The sequence below is a fragment of the Cyprinodon variegatus genome, unplaced genomic scaffold, assembly GCF_000732505.1.
Source record: "Cyprinodon variegatus isolate N-32 unplaced genomic scaffold, C_variegatus-1.0 Scaffold241, whole genome shotgun sequence".
Taxonomy (NCBI): Eukaryota; Metazoa; Chordata; class Actinopteri; order Cyprinodontiformes; family Cyprinodontidae; genus Cyprinodon; species Cyprinodon variegatus.
In genome coordinates this window covers 313,093-327,651 of record NW_015150694.1, presented here as the reverse complement: position 1 = coordinate 327,651, position 14,559 = coordinate 313,093, and the positions used below count along the sequence as shown (strand labels likewise).

General features: G+C 35.7%; 1 protein-coding gene across 2 annotated transcripts in view; it reads left to right on the top strand.

The window, feature by feature from the left end:
* Positions 1–14,559, top strand: part of grm4 (glutamate receptor, metabotropic 4) — a 228,651-nt gene that overhangs the window by 207,707 nt on the left and 6,385 nt on the right. For both annotated transcript variants that reach the window (XR_001481423.1, XM_015381787.1), the window contains exon 10: positions 10,938–11,184. Coding sequence is in view for 1 of the 2 variants with exons in the window: in XM_015381787.1 (XP_015237273.1) it covers positions 10,938–11,184 (247 nt within the window). In the remaining variant the exon portion in view is untranslated. The remainder of the gene's footprint in view (positions 1–10,937; positions 11,185–14,559) is intronic.

Sequence of the window (14,559 nt, the reverse complement as noted above, 5' to 3'; positions counted from 1 at the left end):
TCATCCCGATTTCTCCCTTTCTCCATATAGGCTAACATTTGATTGTCCCAGCTCTCCGTAGTTCCCCTGTGGAGTGAGCACAGGGCAGCTGTTACGCACTTTTAGCGTTTCCTGTTGCTTGCGTGTTAGTAACGCCGTTACTTTAAACTCTGTTACTCCCATCACTGATGGAGACAGATGGTGGTCCCCCTCTTTGACAAACTAGCCAATAACCAATCCAACGTCATCTACCAGCAGGTCACAAGGATCTCCCTGAGTAATATCAACGCTACAGATCCTTGCACAATTATGCACATTATTGTGGTGATCCAATACCTTTTTTAGAGAAAAAAGGTTCCTTTGTACAGACCGATGTGCATTTACAGATCTAAATTAAGATTTACAGTTATTTACAGTGTCTGACAATATTTCCCTAATTTCTGTAGGTGTGTTAAGGTGTTGAATGGTGATATATGTAATTCAGTTTCTTCAAGAAAATATTCCACTCTTTTTTTTTCCTTTTCAGCTCCTTTTGTAAGCTAGGTCTTCATCGGTTCCTCATCTATTCATTCTTTGATAGTTAAGTTCCTACAGTTATCCTTTATATATATCCTTCACAAAGACAAAAAGCCTTCCATTCTTGCCATCCTCCTCGGTTTGGTCAGTAAAAAAGAAATTAATATATATATATATATATATGTATATTATTATTACTATTTATTTCTATTTTTTCGTGAGTGTAGGGAGGATGCATGGTTATCCATGTCTCTGTTAGCATAACTAAGCAGCTCTCTCAACGCCGGATAAGCTACACTAAATCATCCAGTTTATTATGAAAGGACTTCACATTTACTATGTTGATTAATCCGTTTACATGTCTGTAACCTCTCCTATAGAGGAGGCGCCTGATGCAAGTGTGTGCTGCGTTTCTTCCTTATTAGTTTGCATAAAATATTTGGTCACTCGGTGGGAGGCAGCCCGCTAATAGATCTCTGCTGCTAATAGTGGGAGTGTCAATGTTCACACAACCTCTAAACACAAATTATGAATTAACTAAAATAAAACAAGGTTTTAAAAAAAATGGTAAGCTTCACTGAGTGTACAACCATGGTTACGAAAAAAAACCAAGGACATATTAGGCATCCTTGGAAGTCATGTGATTGTCTTCTACATGCTGTATACATATTGAGAAAAATGTGAATTCTTTCCACAATTAGCTATTATTGATTTCATCAATGCTTTCCAGCTTTTTATTCATATAGATTTCCACAAAAATAAAAAACAATCATCTGGACTTGGTTTCCAAGTTTGATGATGTTTCGCTTCCCATCCAGGAAGCTCTTTCCATTCAAAATGTCAGAATTAGCGTTGAGTACGAAGCTTTATATGGTATTAGCCTATTCATATAGAAGATTAAAGCATTTTATAATTTTAAATTTACGTTCAAATTATCCAATGCTTTGTATGGATCTTTAAAACAAGAAATCCCAATATAGTACTTTGAATTATACATTTGTAATTTGACTTAATATGATACACATCAAGTTTTTTAAAGTAATGTGAATAATCCTGCTAATGTTTTTTACTGCATTTATTTAGCCAGCAAGCTTATTAATTGATGGTAGCGTAGTGATACATGGCCTGAATATATCTTGGATAAAGACACTAAAGTGTCAGCATCACTACTCTTTCTTCAATATAATGCAACAGGCATACACAGTGGAGAGGAAGCAGTCCAAGTGCTAAGCCCCACATTATTTTTTAATCCAAGTGATGCACATCTTAAGTCACATGTCAACAGGAGCCATGGATATGAGCGAGTTCTTTGTTTAATCATTCCATCTAGTCTCTCTGAAGATGAAAGAGAATTATACAATCAAAGGGAGACGGAACAGCTTTTTTGGAGGATGAGGTAATCCATTAGCCAGCATGTCTTTGAATTGATAAACAGAAAATGAAGAAAAAAATCTTTCAAGGATAAATGAAGTCTTAGGTTTTGTTTTATGTTCTATTTATCAGATGGAAGTTATTTACAAACCCTGAAACACTCTCTGTCTCCTGCTCCAAATGACTTAAGATGCTAGATATTAGTTCCAGTAGAGAACCAACAATGGCCAGAGGATAATTTTACTTTTATCATTTCAAAAAACTTCTCTCATTGCCCCAAGGGATCTTAAAGTAAGAAACATAATGGAACAAAAAATGGACGTTTAGCTTCAGGGTAGTGTTCTAAGTTTTTTTAATGACCTCTTTGACATAGAGGGGAAAAAGCATATTTAAGATTGGACAAAATCATTGGGTTTTAAATGTCAAATCCTAGTTGAACTTGCTCACAAATTGGTTTCTGGTTGTCAGACCATATGATTACCATAGTTCTGTGACAGCTTTAAGAAGGTACCACAAATGTAAACCCTTGATTCTGGGTACTGTATTTTAATCTTGAAGCACTATTGATTAACAGGAAAAAGCTTGATCTCCTATTAGATTTTTTGAATGATCCATTTCTGTTTCCACACAATCCTCAATGATTTATCTGCTGTGAAACATTGCTCATAAATAATGTTTCAAACCTCAAGATTGATCAATTTTACATGAAACCTGATAATTACCTGAATATATGATGAAAATCAAAAAATCAATGGATAAAATGTTGTTGGTTTTTTTGGTTTTGTTTTTTTGAGAAAAAGGGAAAATAATAAGATAGCTACAAAATAGAAAACCGCACCAAACATTAATGAAGATGATTTATTAAGACCACATTTATTTTCCTTCATTTGCTTTGCTGCAAACTACGGTATAAACCTTGAGAGTAACAGCAAAAAGCAATCTTCCCTTGGGCCAGAATTGATTGAGGTCAGCCAGGAAGGTATTTTCATGTAGTCTAACATAATCAGGGAGACCGATAAGTTGGAATCTTTAGCCCACAGGATCAGAGACTTGCAGTTTCAAATGCTCTATGCGAAAGGACAAAAACTAGACTGGCATTTATTCTTGATGCAATGTTAGTGCAATAATTTCAAAAAAACACAAAGGGCAGCACCTATAACCAGCAGAAATGTAGTAAGAAGGAGAAAGCACCAAAACTGGCTGCCTGCAGTATCAAAACCATAAATAAGGAATAAAGTGATGTATTACGGCTGCTGAGCTGTTTTTGATTATCTTTATGATTTCTCATCGAGGGATCATATAATTGCTTATACATCTGAAGCTGGTCCATGGAAGCAACTTGATATCTGTCTGCAGGGTTAGGGACAGTTGAATTGTATGTTGGCACATGCACCTTTTACTCCTGTTAACCATAAAACTAGCTTTACTCTACTGAAACCAGGTGAATAGCAATTTTTGAAACAATTTCAATATCTCGATTCCACTTTTCCATAAAAATTCCATATCAAAAATAATGGGTTATGTTTTTTTGTTCTTTCAACATTTAATTAAGAAAAATATATATATTTTTAGCATTGTATCTGCTGAATATTAGCCAAAGCCAATCCAGGTAAAACTTGTTGAGTTATGTCAACAACCGATTGCTTGCTGACTGGTGCATTAGTGGTTAGGAAGTAACATTTCCAGGTAAACACACCTTATTGTCATCTTATCGTATATGACAGGCTCCATAAAGCTTCATAGCCTACGTAAATGGGCACGTCTCTCAGAACAATGAGATGACTCACATCTTTCTAATTTACCGTATCCAGCCACCTCTGTTCTAATCACAGGTTTACTGTGCTCCTCTGCAGCAGCATTACAAGTACTATCATTTTCATGTCATCTGGTGCTGGGATTGATGTAACGAGTGCCATAGGAGAATTTCTCTGTCATTCAAATGAGGACATCTGGTCCATCTGTGGGGGTTTATCATCAGGCTTTATAGTATCTTCAGGATTAATGTGACACCTGCTTACCTGGAGAAAAAGTCTAAATCAGTAGCTGTCTGAGTCACAGAGGCAAAAGGAGGTGCAGCAAACAATAGCAATGCATTGGAATGAGTCTATAGCACAATTGGTTCAGTTCGAATTCAATCAGCCTACACAAACAGGTCTTGCCATTACAGTGCATGAATGGGCTGATTAATTGAGTGGTGTTATTTATTTCCCTCATAAAGACTTCACCACACTATTGGCACTGTCAACAGAAATGCTGTTAGCACACCGGGCAGACAAAGAGTGGGAGTTACAGTGAGTTCAGTAAGACTAAAAGAGTGGAAACAGTAGGGTACTTGTGACAGTGTGTACTCTGTAGATTTCTGCTACCTGTTACTATTCCCCCAATCCGCAGTGCTTTAAGTGTCTCTCCATGGTTCAGCTCAACCCAACTCTCTTTTCTTTGTTTTTCCTCAGGAGATACTGCTTTGTACTTGGGTTGAAGTTTTAAGCAAGCTGAGCTGATACTAGACAGGGATTTTTAACGCACTGCAGACGCCTGAGTTTTATCACACGTTGCTCTTCTAAAGACGCCAAACCTTCCGTTCAGTGACATCATAATTTGTTTTTCCACAGAAAGATATTTGCAGTTATGAGAGCATTGTCTAGAAATTGTTTTATATGGATGCAGATGGATTAGGGCAGGTTGTGCATTGTCATAAACAGATGGTTCAGACTTGCACATTGAGACATCTGCAGCGCACATGTACTTCTGTGTGGCAATTTTTAATCTGATATTTCTGCAAACATTTGTAATTGAATTTTAACTCGACACTTGTGCAAAATGTAATTGTTTATTCATTCAGCGGTTGACTCTATGAAAATCAGATGATCCATCCATGCTGAAGGTTTATGTATTTGCATTCAAAAGGAAAACACCTGGAAAGAAAGTCTGTGGGTCAAGCCATTTCCTACAGTAAAACAAAAAAATGTCTTTCTTCTCATCCGTAACAATAACAGCATTACTCACACTAATGCCCCAAAGGACATATAATGAATAATAAAGATTAACGTGATGGAGCAGAAGAAGCTGAGTAACATCGTGGACTTCACACAGGAGTTGTTGCATTCATTAGGCTTACAGCGAAACACCCTCTGGGCGGACTGCTGACCTCTGGGCAATCCAATAACGTGAGCAGGCCGAGAAGCTAATCAAGGCCAAAGAATTGTGATCTTTATAAATGACACTCTCCCGTGAAGCACACATTATTGTGTCCCCTTAGGCTTCTATTTGTTTATTGGCTTAATTAGAGCGCAATTATGGTGACTTCTCATGCAGCAAGCCCTTCTGTTGAACATTTCTGTAGCATGCTGAGAACAGAACACATTGGCTAAAATACAGAGTTAGAATGATCTAGTTTAATACATTTTATATTGTGTACATTTTGAAGAAGAGGCCCTCCCTGGTTAAAACAAAATTTGTTAAGATTTATTACTCATAAAACTAATCATTCATCCTTTGTGTTGCTCTTTCACTAAACAGAGTCACCACTTATATACGAGCATTGATGGGCTGCTGTTGTTTTTCTTGCATCTACCTCAATGATTAATGCCGCCGCGAGCTGCTGTCTGTGTCATGTTTTGCTCAGAGCAAGATCTGCTGATGGTGGTATGATGACAGGAATGGGAGATATACAGCAGCTCTTTTTTTATGAGCTCTACTCAGTGAATGCTCAGGTGCATTGCAGTCCGGGGGAAACAAATTAATGGATTGAGTACAGGATTTAGCCTGACAGTAAAAATAGGACTCCATTTGTAAGCAAATGCAGCTCCATGAGTCAGACTGGTGATGGAGGTTTCTCTTCAAATAGAACGTTTACCCTATCAAACGAAATTCCAGACAGAAGTGTACTTACTCAAACAGCTTTGCAGTAATTTAGCTTTTTAAGCTGATGCATCATATCTATACTTAGAGTAACATTATTTTTGATCATTCATATCTCAAGATAAAGCATAATCTACATAAAGTAAAAATTGAATTGATGTGAAAAAGAGATGGCAATATGCTGGTGAAGCTTCTCTGTCATCCATGTCATGGCCATGGACTTTACATATTTAAGTGTGTTTCACTTCTGAAGAAATAAGAGTCAAAACCAATGATCACTAGCTCACACTACAGTGGCTGTTGTGGTTCATTTGTTCATTTTTTGGATTGGATCTTGCATCTTCTCCTCTGGTGTATAAATTTGACTATCATTGCTTAGTAGAATAAAGATGGATGATCATTCAAAATGAGTCAACTTAAAAAAAGACAACACCTCAAAAATACTTTCATTTCAATAAAATTGTGCTTATAAATTGTAGGGTCTTCCAATATCATTCAGAGTCCTTTCATTATTGTCCAGGTTATTTTATTTATTTTTTTTGTATGTGCAACAAAAGTAGAATGGAGTTGTGTACATAAATATTTGCCAATCAAATGGCTTTCTAACAATATTGTGTCATGTTGGTTGTTCTGATTATTGTTGGTATTAAAAAAGTAAAGCTTAACAGCTTCTACAGCTAAATATTTCTTTAAACACCACTGGTTTATCATCTTACTATATTACACTATACTATGCTATATTTTAAATACTGACTAAATACTGACTGAGAAAAAATAATCAGCACATAACTAAATTCATCCTCAACATACAGGTTGTTGAGAGATAACACTAGATATACTTTCAGACATCTCGTTCCAGTTTTAATGCCCTGCAGTCTATCAGATATAAAATAATGATAAAAAACAGGTTTTAGGATTAATTTTTTAGTGAAGAGCAGCAAAGTTTTAATGTGAAAAGGAGCTTTGTTTGACTGGTCAGTACTTTAGAAAGCCAAGCCCCGAGCAGTACATGGGTTAACACACAGCAGCTGGGAGGGGACCACTGCAGCTGTCCTTTCTTTCACACTGCTACAATTCTTCCATTCTGCTCTCCAGCCAGACTCACAAAGTACCTTGGTTGGCATGTGATGAGATGCAGTCAGTCTGGAAGGAGAGTGCCCTGGAGACTTACAAATAGTAAATAAAAACAAACAAGATATTCACATCAAGCTCACATCTGGGAGACTAGATGCTGCTTTGGTTTGGTATCACAAAAAAGCCCATCCAGTTATTAGAATAAGCTCTATCTAAATATTTTTTGGAGAAAATAATAAAAATATCTGCATGAAGAATCATTAGCTGATTCTAATCCCATGCCACATGGAAATCACTAAGTTTGCCATTAATTTATTTTTTTCTGAAACCATGCTTTAAATAAATTTTTTAATCAGTTGTTATGGTAACCTAAACACATATGTTGAAATTGCTCAAGCCGAGATCCATGTCACATTTTATTTTTCTATAGGCAGCTTTTTATAAGGCAAAGCTGCTGCTAAATTTTTAAAAAGAAAAAAAAACCTAAGGTATTTTAAGTATTTAAAATTAACAACCGAGATTAAACAATAAACTAAAACAAATAAAGCTATCAAAGAGAGAAATACGTCTGTTAGCACTTGACGCATGTAAAAAAGGGGGAAAAAAAGTAGTAAAGGGAGCTTTTCCCACTGTACCCTGAATTTGTTACTGAGTGATCTGCATCTGAATTGACAGTCAAGTCATAACCAACAACAAAAGCTGTCATCAAAGAGAAACCACTGATATTAAATACACAGGCGGTGTTCCGTCAGAAAGTGAGTCTTGATATCTCTTGATTTAAAGAAAGTGTCAGGCTAGGAGCATCAAGTGGGTTAACTGAATTATCCACCCTCCAAATAGACAGCATTTTCCAGAAACTAAATCCAAACCCCCCCAGCTCCCTTTTTTATTCTCCCCTTCTCACTAAAGGAACATACATTTTTAGAGGATTTCCTTTTAATAAGATAATTCTTTGGACACAATAAATAAAACAAGGGTTTGGATGTAAACTTGCCCTGTGTGTAGATCTAGCTTTTGTAAAGACATCCAGCACAGAACATCTGGCAGTTTTCTTTTTGTGGTACAGCTAAATGCTGAGTCAGACCTGCAGAGACATGTTCTAAGGTGATAGAGCCAACTACCGCTTTACTGATCAGCCCTATAGATTAGCTCAAGATTGTGTTGTAATCCCAAAACCCCTTTCCAGACACAAAAGCTCCTACTGCTTTTAAACAACATTTTTATATAGAAAAACATTTTCCTCACAAATCTGTATTTTAACTATTACTATAGACATAAAAAAAGAAAAAAAAAACAATATGTAAGACATACAGCCTGGAATACAAAAAATGTACGAGGTTCGGTAAAATACACAAGTTAATCTGGGTAAATTGGGATATTATTAAAAACATTTTTTTCTGTTATACTGTTTTCTCTACTTAATATTCCAGCAGTATGCTTGGATACAGCAAGCTGTTAAAAAAACTGCTTCTTCAGCAATTAAAGTGTGAATGACTGTCTACTGGACATCTGCTAAATCAACAGTTTTCTCTATTAATCTGTACGCCATTATGTGGCAATAATAATCCTGTATTAAAAATACGCTTTTATACTGCTTTTATGTAAGATTTGAATTTTCCGATAACCTTATTTTTTTAGGTTTCATCGCCTGACTTCCACTTTTATAGTAATCAACAACATTCAGTGCGTAGTTATATAACTCCTAGAGTAATTAATTTAGATAAAGTAATAGTAGTAAAGTAGTAAAGTAAAAACTGTGACTTCTTCTTTAAATTGATTTATTGAAATCAAGTAACATTTCAATTACAGTATATTTTAATAATCTAAAAATACCCATTGAAATAAATACAGAGATAAATATAGATTAAAATGAGGCACCTTTCAAAGGACTTGGACGTCTCTTAGATGGTTGTAAAACAGACTTCATCTTAAGACCGTCAGAGTTTGTTTTTGTCAATTTATTAGGTTTTATAGGATAAAGGAAAATAGAAAAATATTCAGACTTAGTAACAGCTTCTCTGTTTGGGACAATTTCTCCGAAAGTACTGTGGCAATTATTTTGAAAAAGACAGCTAGGTGTTCGTACCATAGCTAAAAAGTAACTTGCAGTTGCCATACGTTTTGCATTGTAATGCGTGCCTAAAATCCTGTGGCTCATTGGCTGTGGCTGTATTTCTTGTCTGCTGTCAGGTAGTTTAAACCTTAACACCTACTTTCAACAACTTTAAAGATACTAGTTTAAAATTCAAACTCTGGTAGCTTGCTTATCAGAACACTTGGGATTCATCACATTTTTACTGCAGCTTTGATTTACAAAAATTAACAGAAAATTCCTAGAATGTCCAGGATGTTTAAGTGCTAAAGTAAATATGCAAAAAATAATCAACCATTGTACATTTATTTATTTAATTTGATTAGATTGGATGTACTTTGCTGATCCCAAATAGGGAAATGAAAATGCAGCATGATAGTAATGCAGCAAGGCAAGGAGCATAAGGTATAAATAACAATAAGGGCTGGAACATATTCTTATTTATAGAAAGTATTACAAATATAAATGCAGCGCTACTTGAGACCATTGATAAATGACAAGTTGCACAAAAAGTGCAGCAAATCTAAAGTTTGCACTGTGCAAGAAACACGAGTTAAGACCACAGATAGAGGTTACGTTCATGTTACATTTTTTAATGTCTTGATGAATTCACATTTATTTATTTCGCTATAATCATTTATTTAATGGTGTCCCCATCTAATCCTCCGTAATCAAAAGGAGAGGGATTTATTAATTTTAACATAATATCATATTTGTATTTACAATAAAAACCAAAAAGGTTAATGGTCATTTACCAATTTACCTTTTCTGTTAAAATACTTCTCACAGAACATGCAATAGAGTTCTATGGTTTCTAGAATAGTTTTTAAATACATATTGTGAGAGTCTTTTGCACAAATCTGTTCTGGTATGCTTGAATTGCACACCTGCTATCTTCAAACGTATTTTATCTTGTTTGCAATTACATTATAGAATACTCAGCGACAAAACCAGACTTGGCCAAATAATGAAAAACAAGACCCAAAAAAACAGAGCAACAATGGCAGCATAATTGCAAGCTTGGAGAATGAAATGGAAAAAAAACGAAAAAAGGAATGCAATCTTATACCAACAAGCTCAAATTTTGTAGACACACATGATTCATTTCATTTATACATCCTTCTGTTATGTTATACTTAATTGTGAAGCCAATTATTGAACAAAATTAAACTATCCAAACCAGAATCTTTTATACTTTTGCTTTAGATGTTTGATTATTTGGTCTAACCACAGTGGCATTTAGTTGCATTTATAAAAACTCTGCCATATAGTTATAACTGTACAGTCTATAAAGCTCTTTTCTTGTTTTATTGTAAAGTTTTCTCAACTATAGACCTTGGTGAGGGACACATCTGTGTTTTAACGGCTCAGTGGTGCCTTAGGTTTCTGCCATTGACAGTCTATTAAAGTTTGGGACTCCTATAAGTTCGAAGTGAATTACTCTAAAACTGAATCAATTCCTTATTACACAGTTGATGTGTAAAAATGACACAATCTTCTCTTCCTTGAAGCTTCCATTAACATGACTCATTAATTCACTGCAGCTTTGCAGACAATTAAAATGGAACAAGTAAGGCTGATATTCAGTGTTACCCTCCTTCCTGGTATGCAGGATTTGACCATGCGTAAAATTTTCATGAGCTTGTTTCTTTTTATGAGCCTGCTTGTTATGAATAATAGCAGTGTCCAATTCACTTGAAGTTATGAAATCTGTATCCAGCTTTACGTGATGGTCATATTAAAACTATCATTACAGGAAATTTAACAAACATGCTGGCCTTGACTTGCTCAGCAGTGCACACTTTATAAATGAAAATGAGTTGCTGCTTTAAATCATGTGTCATCACATAGCTAGGATTAAATAGTTTTCAACCCCTCAACTATTAACAAAGTAGAAAATACCCCAAAACACAGCCTGGTCTAACCACGGCTCATTGCATGCTTTGTTTCTAATGACTTAAAGCAGATGTCACTCATTCTGTATGCTGGCTATTTAGTAAAGTCTGTTTGCTTAATCTGTTTGTCTGGTGTTTCTCTCCTGCAGATGTACATCCAAACAACCACACTAACCATTTCTGTGAGCCTGAGTGCTTCTGTGTCCCTCGGGTTGCTCTACATGCCCAAGGTCTATGTGATTCTTTTACACCCAGAGCAGAATGTGCCAAAGCGCACTCGCAGCCTGAAGGCCGTGGTTACAGCTGCCACCATGTCCAACAAGTTCAACCCGAAGGCTGGACTCAGACCCAACGGAGAGGCTAAGACTGAACTGTGTGAAAGCCTGGAGACACAATGTAAGAACACAAATGCTAATTAGATAGACTTTCATGGAATTCATGCATGTTATTTTTCCAGAACTCTTCTATCTTTCTGTATGCAAATCCAAATAATTTATGCTGGTATACATCGGCACAAAACTAATTCTTTAAAAAACCTGTTTAGTATTTTTTTAGACCTCAATGAATATAGTAAATGTGCCACTCTTACCGCTTTAATGCAAAGGCCTAGGGGGTATCTGTGTTCAGACATATCTTTTGAGGTTTAAGGTGCTTTTTACTATTGGTATACAGTAGATTTCTCATATTCATCATTGTTGTTCCATTAACTCACGAACATCCCAGCATAAAGGGGATGTTAAAGGAGAAATAAGCACATTATCACCACTAAGTGCACTGTTCAGCACTGCTTATAGACCAAAAAAAATCAGTTTTAAAGCAAAATTCTGTTGAGCTAAACAACATGACAAAAGAGGTAATTTGCTTATACTAACTATTAACTAGAAAAACACTCGAAGAGTGCAGACCCCAGCCAAGTAGCTAACATTCCATAGACATATTGTGACTTCCACCATAAGTTAATATTTTTATATAATAATTAAGAAAATAGCTGGATCCAGATGGCGGTCTGGATCATCACCAAAATTGAATTTTTTCACAACCTTTTTAGTTAGTTTGAAAAAAACATACGCAAAGACGACTAAAAATATAACTTCCTTGGTGGAGGTAATAAGATCAATCGCTTCTGTGAAATTTAGTATGAATACACATTATGTTGCTTGTAAAACAACCAATTACTCTTTTTATTACATATTTCTATATTTATTTTCATATAAAATGTGAGATCTGTTTCTTTTCTCTCATTGTTTTGAGAAACAACGAAAGAGATAACACAAGTGCCTGTTGGTGTAAAGGCAGCGTAACTACACTAAATACATGAAGCAGAGACAACTAATATATCACGCTCCTTACTATAATAAAGAAATAAAAACTACAAGAACCAGTTATCCAATTTAACTTTAAATTATTTGTTAAAAAGATAATTCCCTGAATGTACATAAGAAACATGGCGGGCAGCTCACAAACCCAGTTACACAATACTAACTGTATTAGGCTAGCTTGGTAGTGGCTACTATCCTTACATTAACAGTAATGCTGGGTCCATTGCTAGTCAAACTCCAACAATTTAACCCACATGCCACAATTTGGGCATCACATTGAGTTGGATCAACATATTCTAACAAGACTGTTGCACCAACATGCTTTTAGTCGTTAGCCCAAGAGGAGGAAATCTGTCTCTGAGTCAGGGCACAGATGCCTCTGCTCTAAAAGTGCTCCCCAGCTTGGAAATACAAGGCCAATGTTAATCATGTTTTGTGCCTTACCGTATCAACAAAATTCTTTGTCAAAGATTGTTGTTTTTTTTCTATTGCAATAAAAAGTACTGATTGTCTTTAAAGAGGTCGTAGAACGATTATATTGGGTATTTGGTTCTGGTCCTTAAGGTCTCTAATAGGGTGTGTAACATTGGTTGGGCTGAAATTGGCATATGTGTTGTTCTATGAGCCCTAATGCAAACCTGGTTAAGAGCCCCAGAATTAAACAACAGGTTTTCTTCCTTTTATGGTATTCTCATGAATATTTAGATGAGCTGTGCGCTGATTGGTTGGTTTACAACGAGCGAAGCTGCGGAGCAAAGACGCATCATAGCAACAAGCACTCACTCACTAAAACATCAAAATCTTGATATATTAGGGTAACCAGATGTCCTCCTTGTCCCGGACATGTCCTACTTTTCATACCTAAAAACATGTCCGGGGGGAATTTCAAAATCGTCCGGGATTTTGGTCGACTACAGTGCAACCCTGTAAAATTCCTCTTATATTGTTGTTTTTTAGTTGAGGATTCAACCTATTTCACAGGATACACAGCTTTGAGTGGTAACTAAAGCTGTGCATCCTAATATTGACTAATTATTAATATAAGACAGTCAAATCAATTTCAGTTAAATTTTTGTATTATTAGAGTTCAATGTGTATAAAGTAGATTAACATATATTCAGATTTTAATTCTATAACAAAGGTGTAATCATTAATTTCCGTCTGGGATTATTAAAGTATGTCTGATTCTGATCAAATATATTTACTGTCTGCATAGATATGTAATTATGCTTTTCCGTTATATGAATGAAGAAGATCAGTTACTAATCTTAAAATAACCATAGGCACTAGTGCATGAAAACAGCATGTGTTGTGTGACAGCTTTATCAACACTGCACAAAATCTGGATGTCTCTGCTTGCAATTTTTTTTAGATCAAATGGCTGAAACTCAGAGTAGATACTAATTAATCTTATTTTTTGGTGGAACTAGTGAAATTTGTTTTGAGAAGCAGAATTACCTAGGGTGCATGGAAAGGGGGAATACATTTAGCAAAGATCTCTAGGTTCAGGACTCAAACGGAGGACAGCTGTGTTAGGAGTGAAGCTTCTGTATGTGAATCCACTGCACCCCCTTCAACACACTTCAACACTCTTCTTCCATAAAACACATGAAGAAAAGCAATAAGACACCTTTACTTGTGTTTTTGAGAGGGGGCACAACCTCTATTGCTTAAGGCTGTGTATCTTATGTGAGAAGTGAATTGATTATTGTCCCTTGGCCCTCTTAGACAAAATAAAGATAACATTTGGATTGGTTTCCGAAGGACTAAGGGCAGCTCTGGCTTTACAGCCTTTTTGTCTTCAGCTGAAGCTGCTGCTGGCTTCTCTCGTCCAGTATCATCTTCTTTCTAAATCAGACAAGGTTTATCTTGTATAGGCCTTGCTCTTTGACTGGAGGGATGACCTTTTGAAGTCTCCACTGCTTGCATTACAGATACTGTCACCAGGAAATAGGGTATTTCAGTACAGTTAAAAAAAAATAATGATAATTTGACATTTTTATTATGAGATAAATTGAAAAAGAGATAAATTGCCCTGTGGTAGAATGGCAACCTGTCCAGGGTGTACCCCCCCTCTCGCTCGTAGACAGCTGGAGATAGGCACCAGCACCGCTCATTACCCCGCCTGGGATAAGCATGGCAGAAAATGGATTGATGATGACTAAAAGTTTTAAAAACTCATCACATTCCTTCGATGCACATTAAAGTCTTTTTTTTTTTTTTTCAAAAGTCTAGCTATTATTGCCTGCTGTTGTTAAGATTCAATATCATATTTTTTATGTCATCTAAAGACAATTCGAGATATAGATTAGATTAGATTACATTAGATTAACTTTATTGATCTCACAGCGGAGAAATTCACTTGTCACATATTGGCATAGAAGTCAAAGAAGGTGCAAACAAGGAGGAAAAAGGTGCATTAAGAATAAACAATAAACAATATATATACAGT